The sequence below is a fragment of the Anabrus simplex genome, chromosome 2 (genome assembly GCF_040414725.1).
Source record: "Anabrus simplex isolate iqAnaSimp1 chromosome 2, ASM4041472v1, whole genome shotgun sequence".
NCBI lineage: Eukaryota > Metazoa > Arthropoda > Insecta > Orthoptera > Tettigoniidae > Anabrus > Anabrus simplex.
Genome location: NC_090266.1, coordinates 1,171,900,480 through 1,171,916,624, shown reverse-complemented (window position 1 = coordinate 1,171,916,624; position 16,145 = coordinate 1,171,900,480). Strand labels below are relative to the sequence as shown.

The window sequence follows — 16,145 nt, the reverse complement described above, 5'->3', positions numbered from 1 at the left end:
ACGAGAATTTCTCGGGCGGTGACGTTATGGGCAGGCGTGCGCCACCCGAGAATTTCTCGGGCGTGCCACTGAAGGGGTTAAACATTTTTTTGATTGGCCATGCTATGATTAGTGGCAACTACTAGAAGTAAGATGGGGATGGAGATTAATATATTTCAAGAAATATATATTTTGTACTAGAATCTCTTTATACACAATGTACAAAAGTATGTTGCCTTGGGGCTTTTTCTCTTCTCAAAATGTCGAGCACAGGACAGAGCAACATGCAGCTGCCCATGTTCATAGACAGGCTCTAGCAGATATAGATATACTGTATCAGGGGTTTGCTCCTGGTTTTCATAGTAGTCATACAAATTGGAAATTGCCATTGTCTGAAAAGAGAATCCAGGTTTCTTCTAATTATGCTATTTTCGATCATTATCAACCACCTTAGTCTGGGTCTCAGTCATCTGCTTCAGCATCCTTTCTTTTACCATTCTCTTAACACTATGGGCTGGGACGAGTCAGGATAGCTTCACAACCTTGTATTTTAAACTCTCAGAAAAAATCACAGTTCTATCAGTTTGTGCAATATAAATAAACAATTGTATATACATATTCTAGATAAAGTGGACTATCACATGAAATCAATTCAAAAATGCTTACATTTAGCATTGGAAAGAAACTCAGGCTACAATATTGGTACATTCTGTTATCCTTGTTCACACACTTGAATTTCTAATTCACTCAGAAAAGTTCAATAGTTTTCAGTCACTGAACAACAGAATTACACATTGTTATTACCAATACCTAGTTTTGGTATGGTAACACTCAAAACATTCTCCTATGCAAAGACGTACGTCACATTTACGTCAATATACGGTCATCATTTTCTTCACAGCCTGGCCGGTGTTGTGATTGGACTTGCTGTAGCAAACCTTGTATGTACGCTGCACGTGTCCTTCGTTCTTCACACCCACTGCAGGTATTCTCTGTGGAAAATGATCTTCACCTACTAGCCTTACCCTAGATGATGCTCGTGATTCTTCAGTAATTTCAGCTCTAACACTATTCACCAAATCATCCACCGAACGTTCACAACATTTCTATAGGGGTAAGTTTTTGTGAAGAAGCCTTACGGTACAGATATAGGCATTCACTCTGGTACGATTAAACAGAAGGAAGAATAATATTTTCCACCACCACTTGATCGACTTCGACTTCCTTGTGAATGTATAACATGCCAGCAATTGGTGGGACTTATCAACACCAATTTTGAATTTGTTATAGTCCACTACTACTGATGGTTTGTATTTCTGTTAGCTCCCTCTTGTTCCAGGTACTTCAATCATGTCATCATCATGTGCAGTGCTCAGCATATACATGCATATCCGTATCTCAATATACAGTATAAATCGACTACTCGAGAGATGATTGCAGACTTTTGACTCACTACACTTTCATTCTAAATCTGTGAAGTAATATAATCCATCACTGGAACACACGTGCATAAATTTGAGCTTATCTAACCGGAACATGCGAGGAGTACATATGTCAGCAATTACGTAAGATCTATCTGAGCGCACATGGCTATGAAACATCGTCCCTAGGTTGCACCACCAGTGACTATCATAGTATTACTAACAGCGGCACTTAGGCTCACGCTGCATGGTAGTAATATTACTACCACCGGGCACATAGTGTTAACACGTCCAAACCATCTATGTTTATCCCTCTCCATTCTGTCGTAAAGCTTTTCCACTCTGATTTCCTTCTTGACGTCCTCATTTCCTACTCTGTCCTTTATTGTCTTTCCTATCATCATAAAAATATAATTTCACAGGCCTAGATTTTATTCTCCTGTCTTTGTCATTGTCGAGTTGGCCATGCGCGTAGAGGCGCGCGGCTGTGAGCTTGCATCCGGGAGATAGTAGGTTCGAATCCCACTATCGGCAGCCCTGAAGATGGTTTTCCGTGGTTTACCATTTTCACACCAGGCAAATGCTGGGGCTGTACCTTAATTAAGGCCATGGCCACTTCCTTCTAACTCCTAGGCCTTTCCTATCCCATTGTCGCCATAAGACCTATCTGTGTCGGTGCGATGTAAAGCCCCTAGCAAAAAAAAAAATGTTTGTCATTGCTCAGGTCTTGGCTACATATGTCAGTGTTGGGCAGTAGTACATCTTATACATCACCTCTATACACTTCATTGGTACTTTCTTCTTCCACACCATGTTTTTCCACATTCTGGTAAAATGCATTTCCCTGTTGAATCCTTTTACTGATCTCCATGTCCAGTCCTGCATCCTGCATCAGTTCGCTTCCCATGTATTTGAAGTTCTCCACAATTTCAAGGTTTTGTTACATCTTTTATAATACCCTTCCCTTTGTCCTTCAGTCAACATCATTGTCTGACCTTTTCCATGCTGATTTTCATTCCATAATTTTCAGTAATCTCACTCAACATGTTGAGTTGCCCTTCTAGTTCTCCTCTTTTTCCCCACACCACAATATCATCTGCAGAAAGCAGCTCCCTGTCCACATATTTTACCTTTGTCTTCTTCACAATTTCATTCATAACTTTCGTGAATAATGGTGGTGATAGCACACTTCCTTGTCATAGTCCATTTTATTCCAAAACCACTTTATTCCTCCGACATGTGTCTGGACACTGCAGCTGCAACAAGTTTTGTACATTGCTTCCACATATTCTATCACTTGTTTTCCAAATCTTTCTGTTGCATTACTTTCCATACGTTTGCTCTGGGTGCAATTGTAAGCCTTTCCTAAATCAAGGAATTTTGTCAACATATATCTTCTATATTCCCAATGTTTTTTCATTAACTGCTTCATAGTGAAGATGGGGTGTTCTGTTGTCTTTCATGTGGAAAGCCATATTGCTCTTCTTGTAACTGTCCTTCCACCTTTCTTCTCATTTTCTTTTCTAGTACCCTTTCAAATATTTTTGCTATATGAGATGAAAAATAAAAATGAAAATCCATAGCGTGTTTCCAGTAACCATTGTAGCTTCATTTCAGATAATCAGTTTGGAAGAATCTGTTGCTTTTGCTTCCATACTGTTCAGTCTTAAAGAAGATACCAATGATTCATTCAGTTTGAGAGGGAATTGGAAATAGCTATGAAGAGTTTATCTTCTGGGTAATAGCATTACAGCTACAACAATCTATGCTACTGATATAATGTTACAACATAATCAGTGTCAGTTATTTATTAAGTAGAGATAAACAAATGTTTTACCAGTACCTGCTGGTCCATCGACAAAATAAACATCACATTGCTTCACGTCTCTTAATCACAACTTGCGTACCTCATCAACGATTGATTTTTTTGTGTAAATTTGAATGTTGTTCCATATTCTTGTGAGATTCAGAGAAATTTTATATTTTGTTCTCTTTAACATTACAAAAGTTAGGTGACAATGTCAGGTAATTGGGAAGAAGACGGTGAATAACCCGTCCATTATTCTAAAGATCTTTCACATGCTGACCTCGTGCAACATGGATTGTAAAATAGACTATTTGTCGCCCTCCATTGGATTTGAACCTGTTATCTGTGAATCCAGGGACCATTCTCTACCACTGATCCACGGAAGCCACAAACCTACTACGCTGGCATAGCAGGGGGGAGAGGTGATATTCCCATGTGGTGCATCCCAGGTGGCGGATAGGGGATTCCTAACTGGCTTGCCGGTGGTCTTGAGTGAAATAAAATAGCTCTTGCAACCGAACACACAACTCCCTGTGGGTGGGAGGACGCAGACAAATAATAGACCCGTGGTACCCCTGCCTGTTGCAAGAGACGACTAAAAGGGGTAACCAGGGGATGATTGAATTAGAACCATGAGGCTACTTGTAATTAGTACCATCACGCGAGGAACAACATGGATCGTCTTTACTTGCAATTAGTACCACTATGTGAGGTACACAATAGATTTGTGATTAGTAGCAACAGAAGGTGAATCAGTATGGGTTTTATAGTACCCATGATTAGTACCACTATATGAGCGACACAGTGGGTCTGCATTACCTGTGATTAGTACCCACAGTGTGAGGAACACCAAGGGATAGTGAAAGTCCTTGTGATTTGTACACCTATGTGAAGAACACCATGGGTTTGCGTTGCCTATGAGTGGTACCATAATGTGAGAAAAACCATAGGTCTGCATTACCTGTGTGTAGTACATTACCTGTAAGTAGTACTACAATGTGTGGAACACCGTAAGTCTCCATTACTCATGATTAGTACCGCTACATGAGAAATAGCATGGTTCTTACTTTCCTAGCGATAAGTACCATTACGAGGGGCTGATGACCTCGATTTTGGACCCCTTGGTCAGTACCCACTATTGTGTTCAGATAGTTTCTGGGTCAAATCCACTGACTTTTTTAAGTTCATAATCATTGTTCATCATCTCCTTTTTGATTTCTTGTCAGTGGATTAATTTTGGAATTATTTTTAACTTTCAACATTGTGAGCTGGATCCGCTGATTATTTCAAATTCATATTCATCCATTTGCTGTCATCTTTTATTCCTTTACAAATAAAAAGTATTTATATGATCCTCCTTTTCAATACAAAACAACCATTTATATTAGATGGGACAATATCTATACATGTTTCGGCATAATCTAAAGGCCATCCTCAGTAAAAGTTAAATTATTACATTATGAATACATAATATGGAAAAATAATGCAAACAAATTAAAAATACATACCATTTCATACCATTAGAGGCCGATGACCTAGATGTTAGGCCCCTTTAAACAACAAGCATCATCATCATCATCGATCCACAGAACAAGCTATTTTACTAAATGTTTTCCACCCTGTAGTCTACATCTCAGTCTGTTATCTGCACTGCCTTTCACTGCAGTAACCTCTCAAAACAAATATACTGCATAGTCAGCAACAAGAGTTACAGGCCGGGCTGAGTGGCTCAGACGGTTAAGGCGCTGGCCTTCTAACCCCAACTTGGCAGATTCGATCCTGGCTCAGTCCGGTGGTATTTGAAGGTGCTCAAATACGACAGCCCCGTGTCGGTAGATTTACTGGCACGTAAAAGAACTCCTGCGGGACCAAATTCCGGCACCTCGGCGTCTCTGAAGACCTTAAAAAGTAGTTAGTGGGACGTAAAACAGATAACATTAATTAATTACAAGAGTTACAGAACCTTACTATTCTTGGTAATTATTTAGAAATTGAAATGCCATTAGGTATACAAACTGGAGTCCATTTTTTACCCTCAGTAATAAGATTTTTATTCCAGTATTGTTAGCCTCTAATTAGTTAATTGCTGCTTTTCCTAAAAATCTCTTGTTGATTGTTTTTAAACTCCACAGTTGTCTCTTTTTATACTTTGTTAATTTGCATGATTTAAGCTCTGTAGTCGATATATGACCAGTTCACTGTGGAATTATGTTCCAGGAGGCTGAGGTGAAGCGAATTTTGGAAGAGAGTGCCAAGCAGCAAGAAGCTGTATTTGGAGAAACAAGTCAGTCAGAGTGGAGTGAGGAGGATGATGACGAGGGAGCTGCTTCAGAACCCTTGCTGGCTGACAGGGAGTCCACCGGGTACACTACCGATGATCCAGCATTGGAGAACATCTCCATGATCAATGAAACTGGACTCACAGATGCTGAAGGTAAGGGAACTACTACTTCTGGATCATAAGGGATTCACTGTGCAGTATATTTTTTTATTGCAGTGTTCTGAAAGGGCCTTTCATTAATTTTATTTCAACTCAAGGAAGATAGGGAGAGCCTCCGTGGCTCAGGTGGCAGCACACCGGCCTCTCTCAGCTGGGTTCCATGGTTCAAATCCTGGTCACTCCATCCGAGATTTGTGCTGAACAAAGCGGAGGTGGAACAGGTTTTTCTCCAGGTACTCCAGTTTTCGCTGTCACCTTTTATTCCAGCAACACACTCCAATATAATTTCATTTTATCTCTCGGTCATTAATCATTGCCCCAGAGGAGTGCAACAGGCTTCAGCAGCCGGCACAATTCCTATCCTCGCTGCTAGATGTGGGGGCTTCATTCATTCCATTCCTGACCCGGTCGAATCACTGGAAATAGGCTGAGGATTTCATTTCACAAGGAGGATAGGACATTTAATTAATTAGTACTGAATATAGTAGAGGCAGGATAAATTTTCACTGAGATGTCTACAATAGGTGAGGTCTCTTTCATTTTCATAAAGCTTCATAATCATCATTTGTCACTGCCTGTGAGGATTTGTGATTGACTTTGTTCTTACATGCAAATATTAGTTGAGGCTTCATCAGAGGACCTGGCAATCGACTAACATCAAGTTGAGGGCAGTATCGGCATTGCATTGATTGACGTTTGATAGCAACAGATCACAATATAAAGATATTTGATTTCAGTGAGACCGGGCAAGTTGGCCGTGCGGTTAGAGGCGCGCGGCTGTGAGCTTGCATCCGGGAGATAGTGGGTTCGAATCCCACTGTCGGCAGCCCTGAGGATGGTTTTCCGTGGTTTCCCATTTTCACACCAGGCAAATGCTGGGGCTGTACCTTAATTAAGGCCACGGCCGCTTCCTTTCAATCCCTAGACCTTTCCTATCCCATCGTTGCCATAAGACCTATCTGTGTCGGTGTGACGTAAAACCACTAGCAAAAAAAAAATTTCAGTGAGAGGTCAGCAGGAATGGACTATGGTGGTCACCTCTGCATTGGCTATGTAATATTTACTGTAATTTGCTTTATAGCACAAACTAGGAACTATTGAGAATGATACTATTTACAACCTGTTGTATTTAAATTCATGAGTAAAATGAGGCAGAGGATAATTTATGGAAGTTGGGAGATAGAAAGAGAGCTACTTGACAATCAACAAAACATCACTCATCAAACAGGGATTTCATTCTCTGACAGAAAATGACTTTACTTATTCAATTCTATCGTACCTTTTGTTGTCCAGGATTGACAGAAAGAATGCCAAACCTTCCAATCTTGTACTCGTAGCCAGGTTGTCTCCACTCCATTCCTCTCGCATCCAATACTACCTTCACATTGTCTTGCCATTTGATTGACAGTCTACTTCTATTTCTTTCACATCTGACCTCCCATATTACCTACGGATATCTTGACTTATTACAACATGCCCAAACCAATGTAACTGCATCTCCTGAGTCTGCTTTTGTAGAGATGTGACATTCAAGGCCAACCAGAGAGTCTAGTCCAGAAAACCAATTGGAATGTGTAACACAACCTTGGAAATCTCATTTCAGTAGCTTGTAATCTGCTGTTCAGGGTTGATCATGGACACACTGACTGTTCCACAAATTAGACTTGGGAAGTGCACTATTTGGAAAACTGATCATTTTCTTATTCATTTCCCACTGTCCAATGGAAAACAGAAAATTATTGTAATAAAATTCATGATGAGTTATAAGAATATGGACCTAGTCACGTGGTTTATTGTCTGTGATGAATTTCCCAGTATTGGGTTAAACCAAAGTGGAATTTGCTGGAATGTTATTGAATGGCTCTGTTATTATCAAGGCCGACGAGAAAAATGGGCGTAGCGCACACATCACAATTGAATGCCACGTGACTGTACTAGTCTGCTTAGAGAATACATCCCGAGGCTGACACGAGAGACTATAGTCGCGTGACGTTCAATGTGTGACATGCGCATCATGGCCTGTCTTTCTCGTCGGCCTCAGTTTTTATACGCTGACCAGCATAAATAGTGGATCATTCCAAATATTTTTAGAAATGTTGAATTTGTTTTTCTCTGATGTTTTTAGTGATTCCACGTACATTGCATTGACTGTGCCCTGTGCACATTATCATTATCGAAGTTCAGTGTTGAATACTTTGTACATTATATTGTGATATTTTTCAAAATTTACAAATTTTTGCAATTTCATTTTAATTTTGCTGAAAGGAGTTAAAGGGACACTGGTTTATATTAATTAATGTTCTCTTTCTGTCACTGACCATTTTCCTCACACTACTATTGTGTTTCCACTCCTGGCAACAGTGACAGACTCCATGCCTTGGAGCATGCTACCCACTAGATCCTCCTGGGAAATTCACATTCACTCCTCCAATAGCGGTAGTCTCATTCCATGCAGGATGTCAAAATTTTGACATTAGAGATTTTGCCCAAGCATATTCCATAGGTGTTCAGTAGGACTGAGGTCTGCGCTACACGCAACGAGCGACATGGGGGTGAATCTATTAAAGAACTATTTAAAATAGTTATACTTGAGTCCGCCTTGTCAATACACCTTATAATGAAAGAAAACATGTTTCGGGAAAATCATCCATTCCCTTCATCGGTGATGTCAGTTTAAGGAATAAAACAATATAACACTATCTTTTGTTTTTTCTTACAATTTAAAGACGTATTGTGTCCTAATTCACTATATCAGTGAATAAATAAACTAATGAAATATTATGAAAATGACCATTATATAAAATTTTGTTGAACTTAATGAGATTACCTAAATAAATTTAAGATCTTCAAGTTTTTCTTCTTTTCTTCTTCTGTTTGTTCCTTAAATGATCAAATGCTAGTTTATACAACGGGTTATCTTCTGTACTTCTCTCATTTAAACTTAATTCAAAATAATTTTTTTGTGCAAGATAAATTTCTAAACATTCCAAATCATTCATGAATTTTCCCTTTATGGCCAAATGTATTAATTCCATTTCATTAGAAATGTCTGTAAATTTATGATTCTTTTCAACCATATGTTCTCACATTGCCGAATAAGATAGCCGAGGCATTGTGGTGATCTCGCAAGACGTGAATGACCAGGAAACTGTCCCTGCCAGTTGCAGACGTCCAATGTCCCCATCTGCATTGTCCCTTATCGGTACGGAGTTCATGGAGTCGTCTCGGAACACGCTGGACACTTCCAGACCATGCACCAATCACATTAGCATCATAACAAAGCTTTTGTCCATCCTCGATAAACACAGTAGCTCTTGCAGTGTCTTCTTGGACAGTAACAATGCATGTTATACCTTGTTGAGCATCTACAACCTTTGCACTTAGTAATTAGATGACTGAAGGTGTACAGAATTACTTTTGTCAAAACATATTAAAATGTAACCAAGAAGGACAAAAATCAGTACAGTATCATAAAATGCATCTAATCACTTACTTTTTTACAAGGAGTTTAGTTTATTATCCACCTAATCAACGCAGTTTACTCCCGAACAGTACTAGTTTCGACCTACATTGCGGTCATTCTCAGCTGTTAATTATAAAATTGGCATTAGGACATAGTGATGTAATAAACTTTGGGAGGGGGGGGGGTGCTAAACCTCCTGAGTTAAGGCTACAAATACAAACACATAAAATACACTAGTGTACACTTTAAAAGTCCACACACATACCAGGCGAGTTTGCCGTGCGCGTAGAGGCGCGCGGCTGTGAGCTTGCATCCGGGAGATAGTAGGTTCGAATCCCACTATCGGCAGCCCTGAAAATGGTTTTCCGTGGTTTCCCATTTTCACACCAGGCAAATGCTGGGGCTGTACCTTAATTAAGGCCACGGCCACTTCCTTCCAACTCCTAGGCCTTTCCTATCCCATCGTCGCCATAAGACCTATTTGTGTCAGTGCGACGTAAAACCCCTAGCAAAGAAAAAAAAAAGTCCACACATTAAACATTTGATAAATGGTCAAGTGGATTTGAATAACAACTAGTAGGTCACATAATTAATTATACTTAAAATGGTATCAAAAGTGCAGAGATGAGGAAAAATATTAATGAGAGCAAAATATGAAATGGTAGAGTGATCCTAAACTTTTGTCAGGAACTATATTTTGTTAGAGGTGTTTAAAAAAGAGTCCATGAAGTTGTACGGACATATTTAACTTGAGTGGTTGTTTAATTCTATTCAGCAGCAAATGGGGAACATTGCATAATTTGAACTTGTTAATGCTAAAGAATTTTAAAGTATTCTTGTTTGATATTCAGAATCAAATCAATTATGGTTTTAACGCAACGTTTAAAAATATTTACTCATTATGCATACAAATGTATTCACTGCGCAATCATGAGTTGTAATCCATGGCAAAGATTCTGCCAAAACAAGATGAAAATTAAAATAAAAAGCAAACTTTGAAGAGAAAAATCTGAGGACTTCACTACCCTTCGTGATGGCCAGGAAGCAATGAAATGAACTCGGTTGAAAAAAAAAGAGATCTGAACCTTATTAAGTGGGTAAGGTAAATCATAAGTTTTTGTTTTAAATATTTCCCTTGAAATTATTCCCTCATTTCTTTATCTGTATGATCCTCTGTCCTACATTTCTCCTGGAATGTGCTGTGTAAGGTCTCCCTGATGTTGACTATCAATCTGGCATATTCATCTATGTATTCTTACAGAAGTTTTTATTTGTATATATTACATGACATCAGGCAACTTAAAAATTTAACACATAATTGATCATTTCTTCGGTGGTAACAATTCTGTTTTCCTATCCAGCTAAGCTTGCTTTTGTGATAATAGTTTTGTGTTGATGTTGAGTTATATCTCAATACCTAAATTCAACATGAGCTGTCTTACACCTATGTATGAAATTAAACTTTCAACAGTTCAACTTGTAATTCTAGTTAATGACATCCTTGACAAAAGTTGTTCATTTTGGCATTTTGTATTATCCCCCAAATAGTATAACAAACTCATCTGAACCTATCGTCGCTGCCCCAGCAATACCATATTTTCCGCAATGCTCTTCTTATTCATTAATCTCCTTAACCCATTGAGCCTTGCATATTTGTTGGATTGAAACTGCATTGGCGCTAGGATTATTTTGGAGGAAATATAGTGCCGATTCATGTTGTGAAAAATTTCTTACTTACAAGACCATGAAAGATTTAAATATACATGAAAACAAAAGGGTTTCATACCACAAACTGCAGAACAAGAAATACAGTAAAACATTTTATTTTATTAGCATCACGGGTCCGTACTCAGTCCGCCTGCTGAGCTGTAACACGGCCTTCTTTTTGCATTTCCTCTTCGATTTCCACATCTATTTGTTCTTCAGGAGCATTGCTGACACTAATACTAATATTACTACTAATTTCACTGAAAAAATTACATTCCTAATCATCATTACTTCCTAAAAGGGGTTATATATCGGTAAATATCAGTTCTATACTGGCAGCCATCTTGTTTACAAGCGAATCTCAAAGTCGAGAGATAGCCCACTTCAAACTAATATTACCAAGCACACTATCGATATATATTAGCAAAGAGCATATAACATTGCAAAGAAAGAATCCCTACACAAATCACAAATGCAACCCACTCTGCCATCTCTTGAGGAAAAGTTGAATTACGTAGTAAAATGAGACAACGGAACAGTTCCGTGGTCTGGCATTTGGTCCACCGAGACGAAGCACGGAACGGTTCCGTGGCTCGGGCCCAATGAGTTAAGACTCGTCACACCTTTCAGACACATATGGACATGCAGTCCATCAGTACAATTTTTGTTGGGTTCATATTCCTATGCTATTGTGTAATGGAAAATGAACCTTAAATGCATTATACTGTAGGAGTGCGTAAATACGTCATGCAAACATACATTCCTACAGCACGGTACAGTAAGATTCAATTTCCTTTACACGTTGGCATATGAAAATGAACACAACGAAAATTGTTCTGATGGACTGCATATTCATGTGTGGCTGGGAGGCATTATCAGTCTTACGGAGAATAGTGGATAGGAAGGGCATTGTGGGATATAAGGTTTTGCCGGTGCAGCAACTATATAGTATATATAGTGTACTTATTGCCTTAGTGTTTTGTTGTTTGTTTGTTTTTTAAGTTCGTTCAGATGTATTTTTAAAATTTTAGTTTTATTGCTCTATAATTATCTAAATGAAAATTATTTTTCAGCCCATACCTAATAGCATAAAATCTAACAAGTGCCCTGTCCAATCATCAACTTGTTTGTTTACTATTTCCTACAGGTGCTCTGAGTGACGTCAACTCGGTCTTCAATGATCCAGGTCACGATGGTGATATGGATGATAATACCAGTATGTCCTCTCGAGCTTCATCGCGTATATTTGATTCAGATGCTATGATGAGTTTGGACTCCTTGAGTGCTCTGTACGATTCAGAGTACGATAACTGCTATCGCACAGACGATGACATTAATGCTCCTGATGGAGTGTCTGACTTGGATCGTATTGACTACTTTGCAGCTGTCACTACAGATGCAGACATCAATTTAGCCAACATTCGTTCAATGTCGGAGAGCATTACTCGCAATTTTGGGCAGCCAAAGAGTGAGACGGATCCAGATAGTGATGGATGAGGACTGGTACTGGCAGAACTCTTTCACAAGAAATGATCGAAACATGGTTCACAATACTTTTGAGTACTTAATGTTGTATCAGCTCGATACCTATCAGTGTGGCACCTGTTACACGATCAAAACTCTGGACCCCATTTTATTTATCCATTCACCATTGTTTAATAACTTTTTGTAATGCTGAATTGTACATCTTAACTGATATGCAACACTAGTGCATCCAAGATAATAGCAATAACTTCGAGTTCTTTGAAGTAGGAAATGTGCTTTTAAGTTCACCATTAAATATCACATTCAAATATGTTGAACCTCAGAAATGTGAGCATTCACTATAGTATGTTCATTATTAGGAAAATATCACAAGAACAAGGATGGACCAATCACTTCTTCGAATATACAGTTTGTTAAAAGTTTGGGGATTATATGCCATAATAGTAAGAATCTAAATATAAATGTAAATTCAGAATTTGTTACATTTTTAAATGTGTGTTATATCGTTATTTAAACATCAACAGAATCCTTGAACTCTTGTATAACAGTGGAACAGTTTAAGTAGATCTCAACTATAGAGGATGACTTACATCTGTTCTGAGATATCTTGCATGTTATGTAAATGGAAATACTAATGGAAATAAATAATGACCTGTTGCTTGTTGTAAAGTTTCTTCATGGGTTTTTTTTTTCTAGTTTGAATGAAATAAAGATAAGAGTTGTTATTTTCAAATATATAGGTTATGATGGAAATACTAATTGTAAATTATTCATTAAAATTCTTTGTGTATTAGCAGTGTTTATCTCCTGGGTGACATAATGCTTCCTGCACAAATATTTATACAATAATTCATGTTTTCATTTGAAGACAATGCTTCATACTAAACAATGAATAATCTTGGCTCCATAAAACTTAACTGTAATGTGATATTTAGAGATTTCCTTTCTGAATACTGATGACACTCTTCACATGTACTTATCATTAGTTTTCAAAGTTTATTATTTATTTGTTTCTCATTGTAACATCCTTCATATAGTAAAATATCTTCAGTGGACAAACTATGGTCAACCATTCACTATAATCGTAAGATGCCACATCACTGACTACTCTGCAATCCTTCAAATTACGTTCCATAGGTGTAGGAGAAGGGTTCTTTGTGAGCTATATATTACATTGATCAGATTTGCTCATAACTTTACTCAGCTATTTTTGTGCTGAACTTGTCCTTAAATTTTTAGAACCAAATTGTGATTGCAGTTGAAGTAGAAGTTGGAAGATGCATACGCATCGAAATGTATTTTTGGCTACTGATAGCTACATTGTTGTAGAAAACATTGGTATTGCTATTCCGTATTCTATTATTCTAATTTTTGTGAAAATGCATGCACTTTTTGTATATTTTAGGATTTAAGAAAGAAAGTAAAATGTTAAACACTTACTTATTGTTACTTCAACTTAGCATTGTAATAATTTATGTTATTCTTTTCATGTCATAGTTTACATAGATGTTACTGTTAATATGTATGTTCATAAATAGTTAAGTTTTCTCTCTAAGTCATCCATTGTTCAGAAATTTCTAGAAGTTTGAAAATATTAATAATAACAGTTTAGTAGATGATTGTGTTCAGATTAGGATGATTCAGTTGAGTATGAGACTGAGAAATAATTTCTGCAATTCGAAGAATTGGTACCAGTAAAAATTGTTGTTAGCTTGAATGGAAAAATGCCAGTTTTGTGTTGCTTACTGAAGTAAAATACAACTGGTATAAGTTAACATTCTATCTAAGCCAATCTAGTACCTGGTTTTGAATTTCTGTTGTAGGTATGTTTTCTTGGAGTTAATGAGTTGTTAGAGTGAGTGTTATTGATGTTTCAATTTTTCTTAAGAACACATCTGTGAATTAAGAGTTTCTCTTTACTGTTAACATTTTTTAAATTTTCTCTTCCAGAAGACTTCTGTATTTCTTTAGAATTCTTGTATATATATTTTATTATTGAGTCTAGTTGCAGTAGTGTTTGTTTAAGCCAATCTTACTCTTTATATGCAGTACAGGTGCAATATTATTTCCATCCAAGTCATTAGCTACAAAATACTGGTTCCTTTTTCCAAAAATTAGTGCCTCACCAACCTAAATGACCTAGATATTTTAGATTACACCAAAACTAACAACGTTCAACAAATCATTGAGATTGAAAGAAGGAATGCAGGTACAGAGCAAATGCTTAAGCAATGGTGAATTAGGAAATTGTTTTACCAAAGAAATAAAGATCTTTAAACTAAATTTTTTATTGTACCAACATTTTATCTACAGAAGTATTTGTAGAAATGAGTATGTAAACATACAGTGTTGTTTCATTACCTTCATTACGATGATAAAGAAAAAAAAAGACTTTGATATGTTCCTGATCCAAATGGATTGTGCAGACTTTCTTCTCTTCTGTGCTTTGATAATCAGTACAAATAAATATCTTGTGTACTTACTATTAAACATTCAGTTAGACTGACCATTTTCTGATGGGACTGACAGGGTATAGTGATCTCTAAGATTCCTGATTATCTTAAACATTTCAAAATTCTTTGTTCTCTCTTTCATATGTAAGTATGTTTCTTGTAACTGGCTATTTAATTAAGTGCTGAGACAGTCTCAGTCTGGGGATTACTTTATGACAGTTCTGTGTTATTTTATATTAATTAGTACTAATCCCAGCTAACAGATTTTGAAAAAGTACTATGTTTGGAGATAAACTTAAGGAAATGTTATCTATGAGATTTGGATATTTGAGAAAGGGGAAGAAAGAAAAAAAATTCTTAAAAGAATGAGATCCTGGATGCCATAACAGAAATCTTGCAGATATGTGGCATAGGCAGTATTATCAGGAATACTAGTCTCTGTAAGATTAATTGAATAAAAGTGATATAATCATGCAAAAATAAAATATCCCATTTCTGTTCAACCCAAAAGTTGCCCATATTTTATTTCTTTAGGACTTCATTGAGTTATACTTACAGAAAAGTAAACAGGATAATATTCAGACTTGGAAGCCTATGAAGTTTCCCAGAAGTGCAGCAGCTCTCAAACTTCTTGTGATGAAAATGTGTCCTGTATGAGTTCAGTACTGCTCCAGTCTCCCAGTTACTTCAAAGAATTCTTTTAATTTTAATTTTTATTTACAAGTTGTTTTACATTGCATTGACACAGATAGGTCGACAATGGAACAGGAAAGGGCTAGGAGAGGGAAGGAAGTGGCCATGGCCTTCATAAGGTACAGCTCCAGCATTTGCCTGGTGTGAAAATGGGAAACCACGGAAAACCATCTTCAGGGATGCCACCACTGGTATTCGTACCCACTATCTGCTGAATACTGGATACTGTCCGCACTAAAGCAACTGCAGATATCGAGCTCAGTAAAGAGAAAATTACAAAGTTCAAATGGGTATGCTGTCCTTTTAGCATGTGGCCATTGTCATTTCACTCCTGAAGGAAATAGAGGTAGGTAAATTGGATCTTACATATTTTGCTTATGAATAAGGAACCTTATTACTAGGGCTCAGAAGTAGAGGAAAAATCCCTTTTTTAGTTGAGTGTCCGAAGACTAGGTCCAATGTAATACATGTTCGTTCTGGGTTGTAGGCCAGAAAATGCTGGGTTTTATTTGTCCTTTATTGCCTTTCTCAGTGGTTTTTAAGCTTATTGGTCCTTTTATAGCTTTTTTTTAGGTCTTAACAGCTTTTTTTTTTCAACTTCACCACCTTTTGACTACATATTACTGCCTATTCTCAAGAGAATAGGTATGAGGTTATCTACCTTTTAATACACTATAAGTAAAATGACAGAGAATTT

The 16,145-nt window shown here is 37.3% G+C and overlaps 1 protein-coding gene across 1 annotated transcript in view; it reads left to right on the top strand.

The window, feature by feature from the left end:
• rut (rutabaga) overlaps positions 1-15,240 on the top strand; it is a 1,268,721-nt gene extending 1,253,481 nt beyond the window's left edge. The window contains exons 26-27 of the mRNA XM_068226417.1: positions 5,425-5,641; positions 11,965-15,240. Of these exons, the coding sequence (XP_068082518.1) occupies positions 5,425-5,641; positions 11,965-12,314 (567 nt within the window). The 3' untranslated portion in view covers positions 12,315-15,240. The remainder of the gene's footprint in view (positions 1-5,424; positions 5,642-11,964) is intronic.
• Positions 15,241-16,145: the final 905 nt, after the last annotated feature.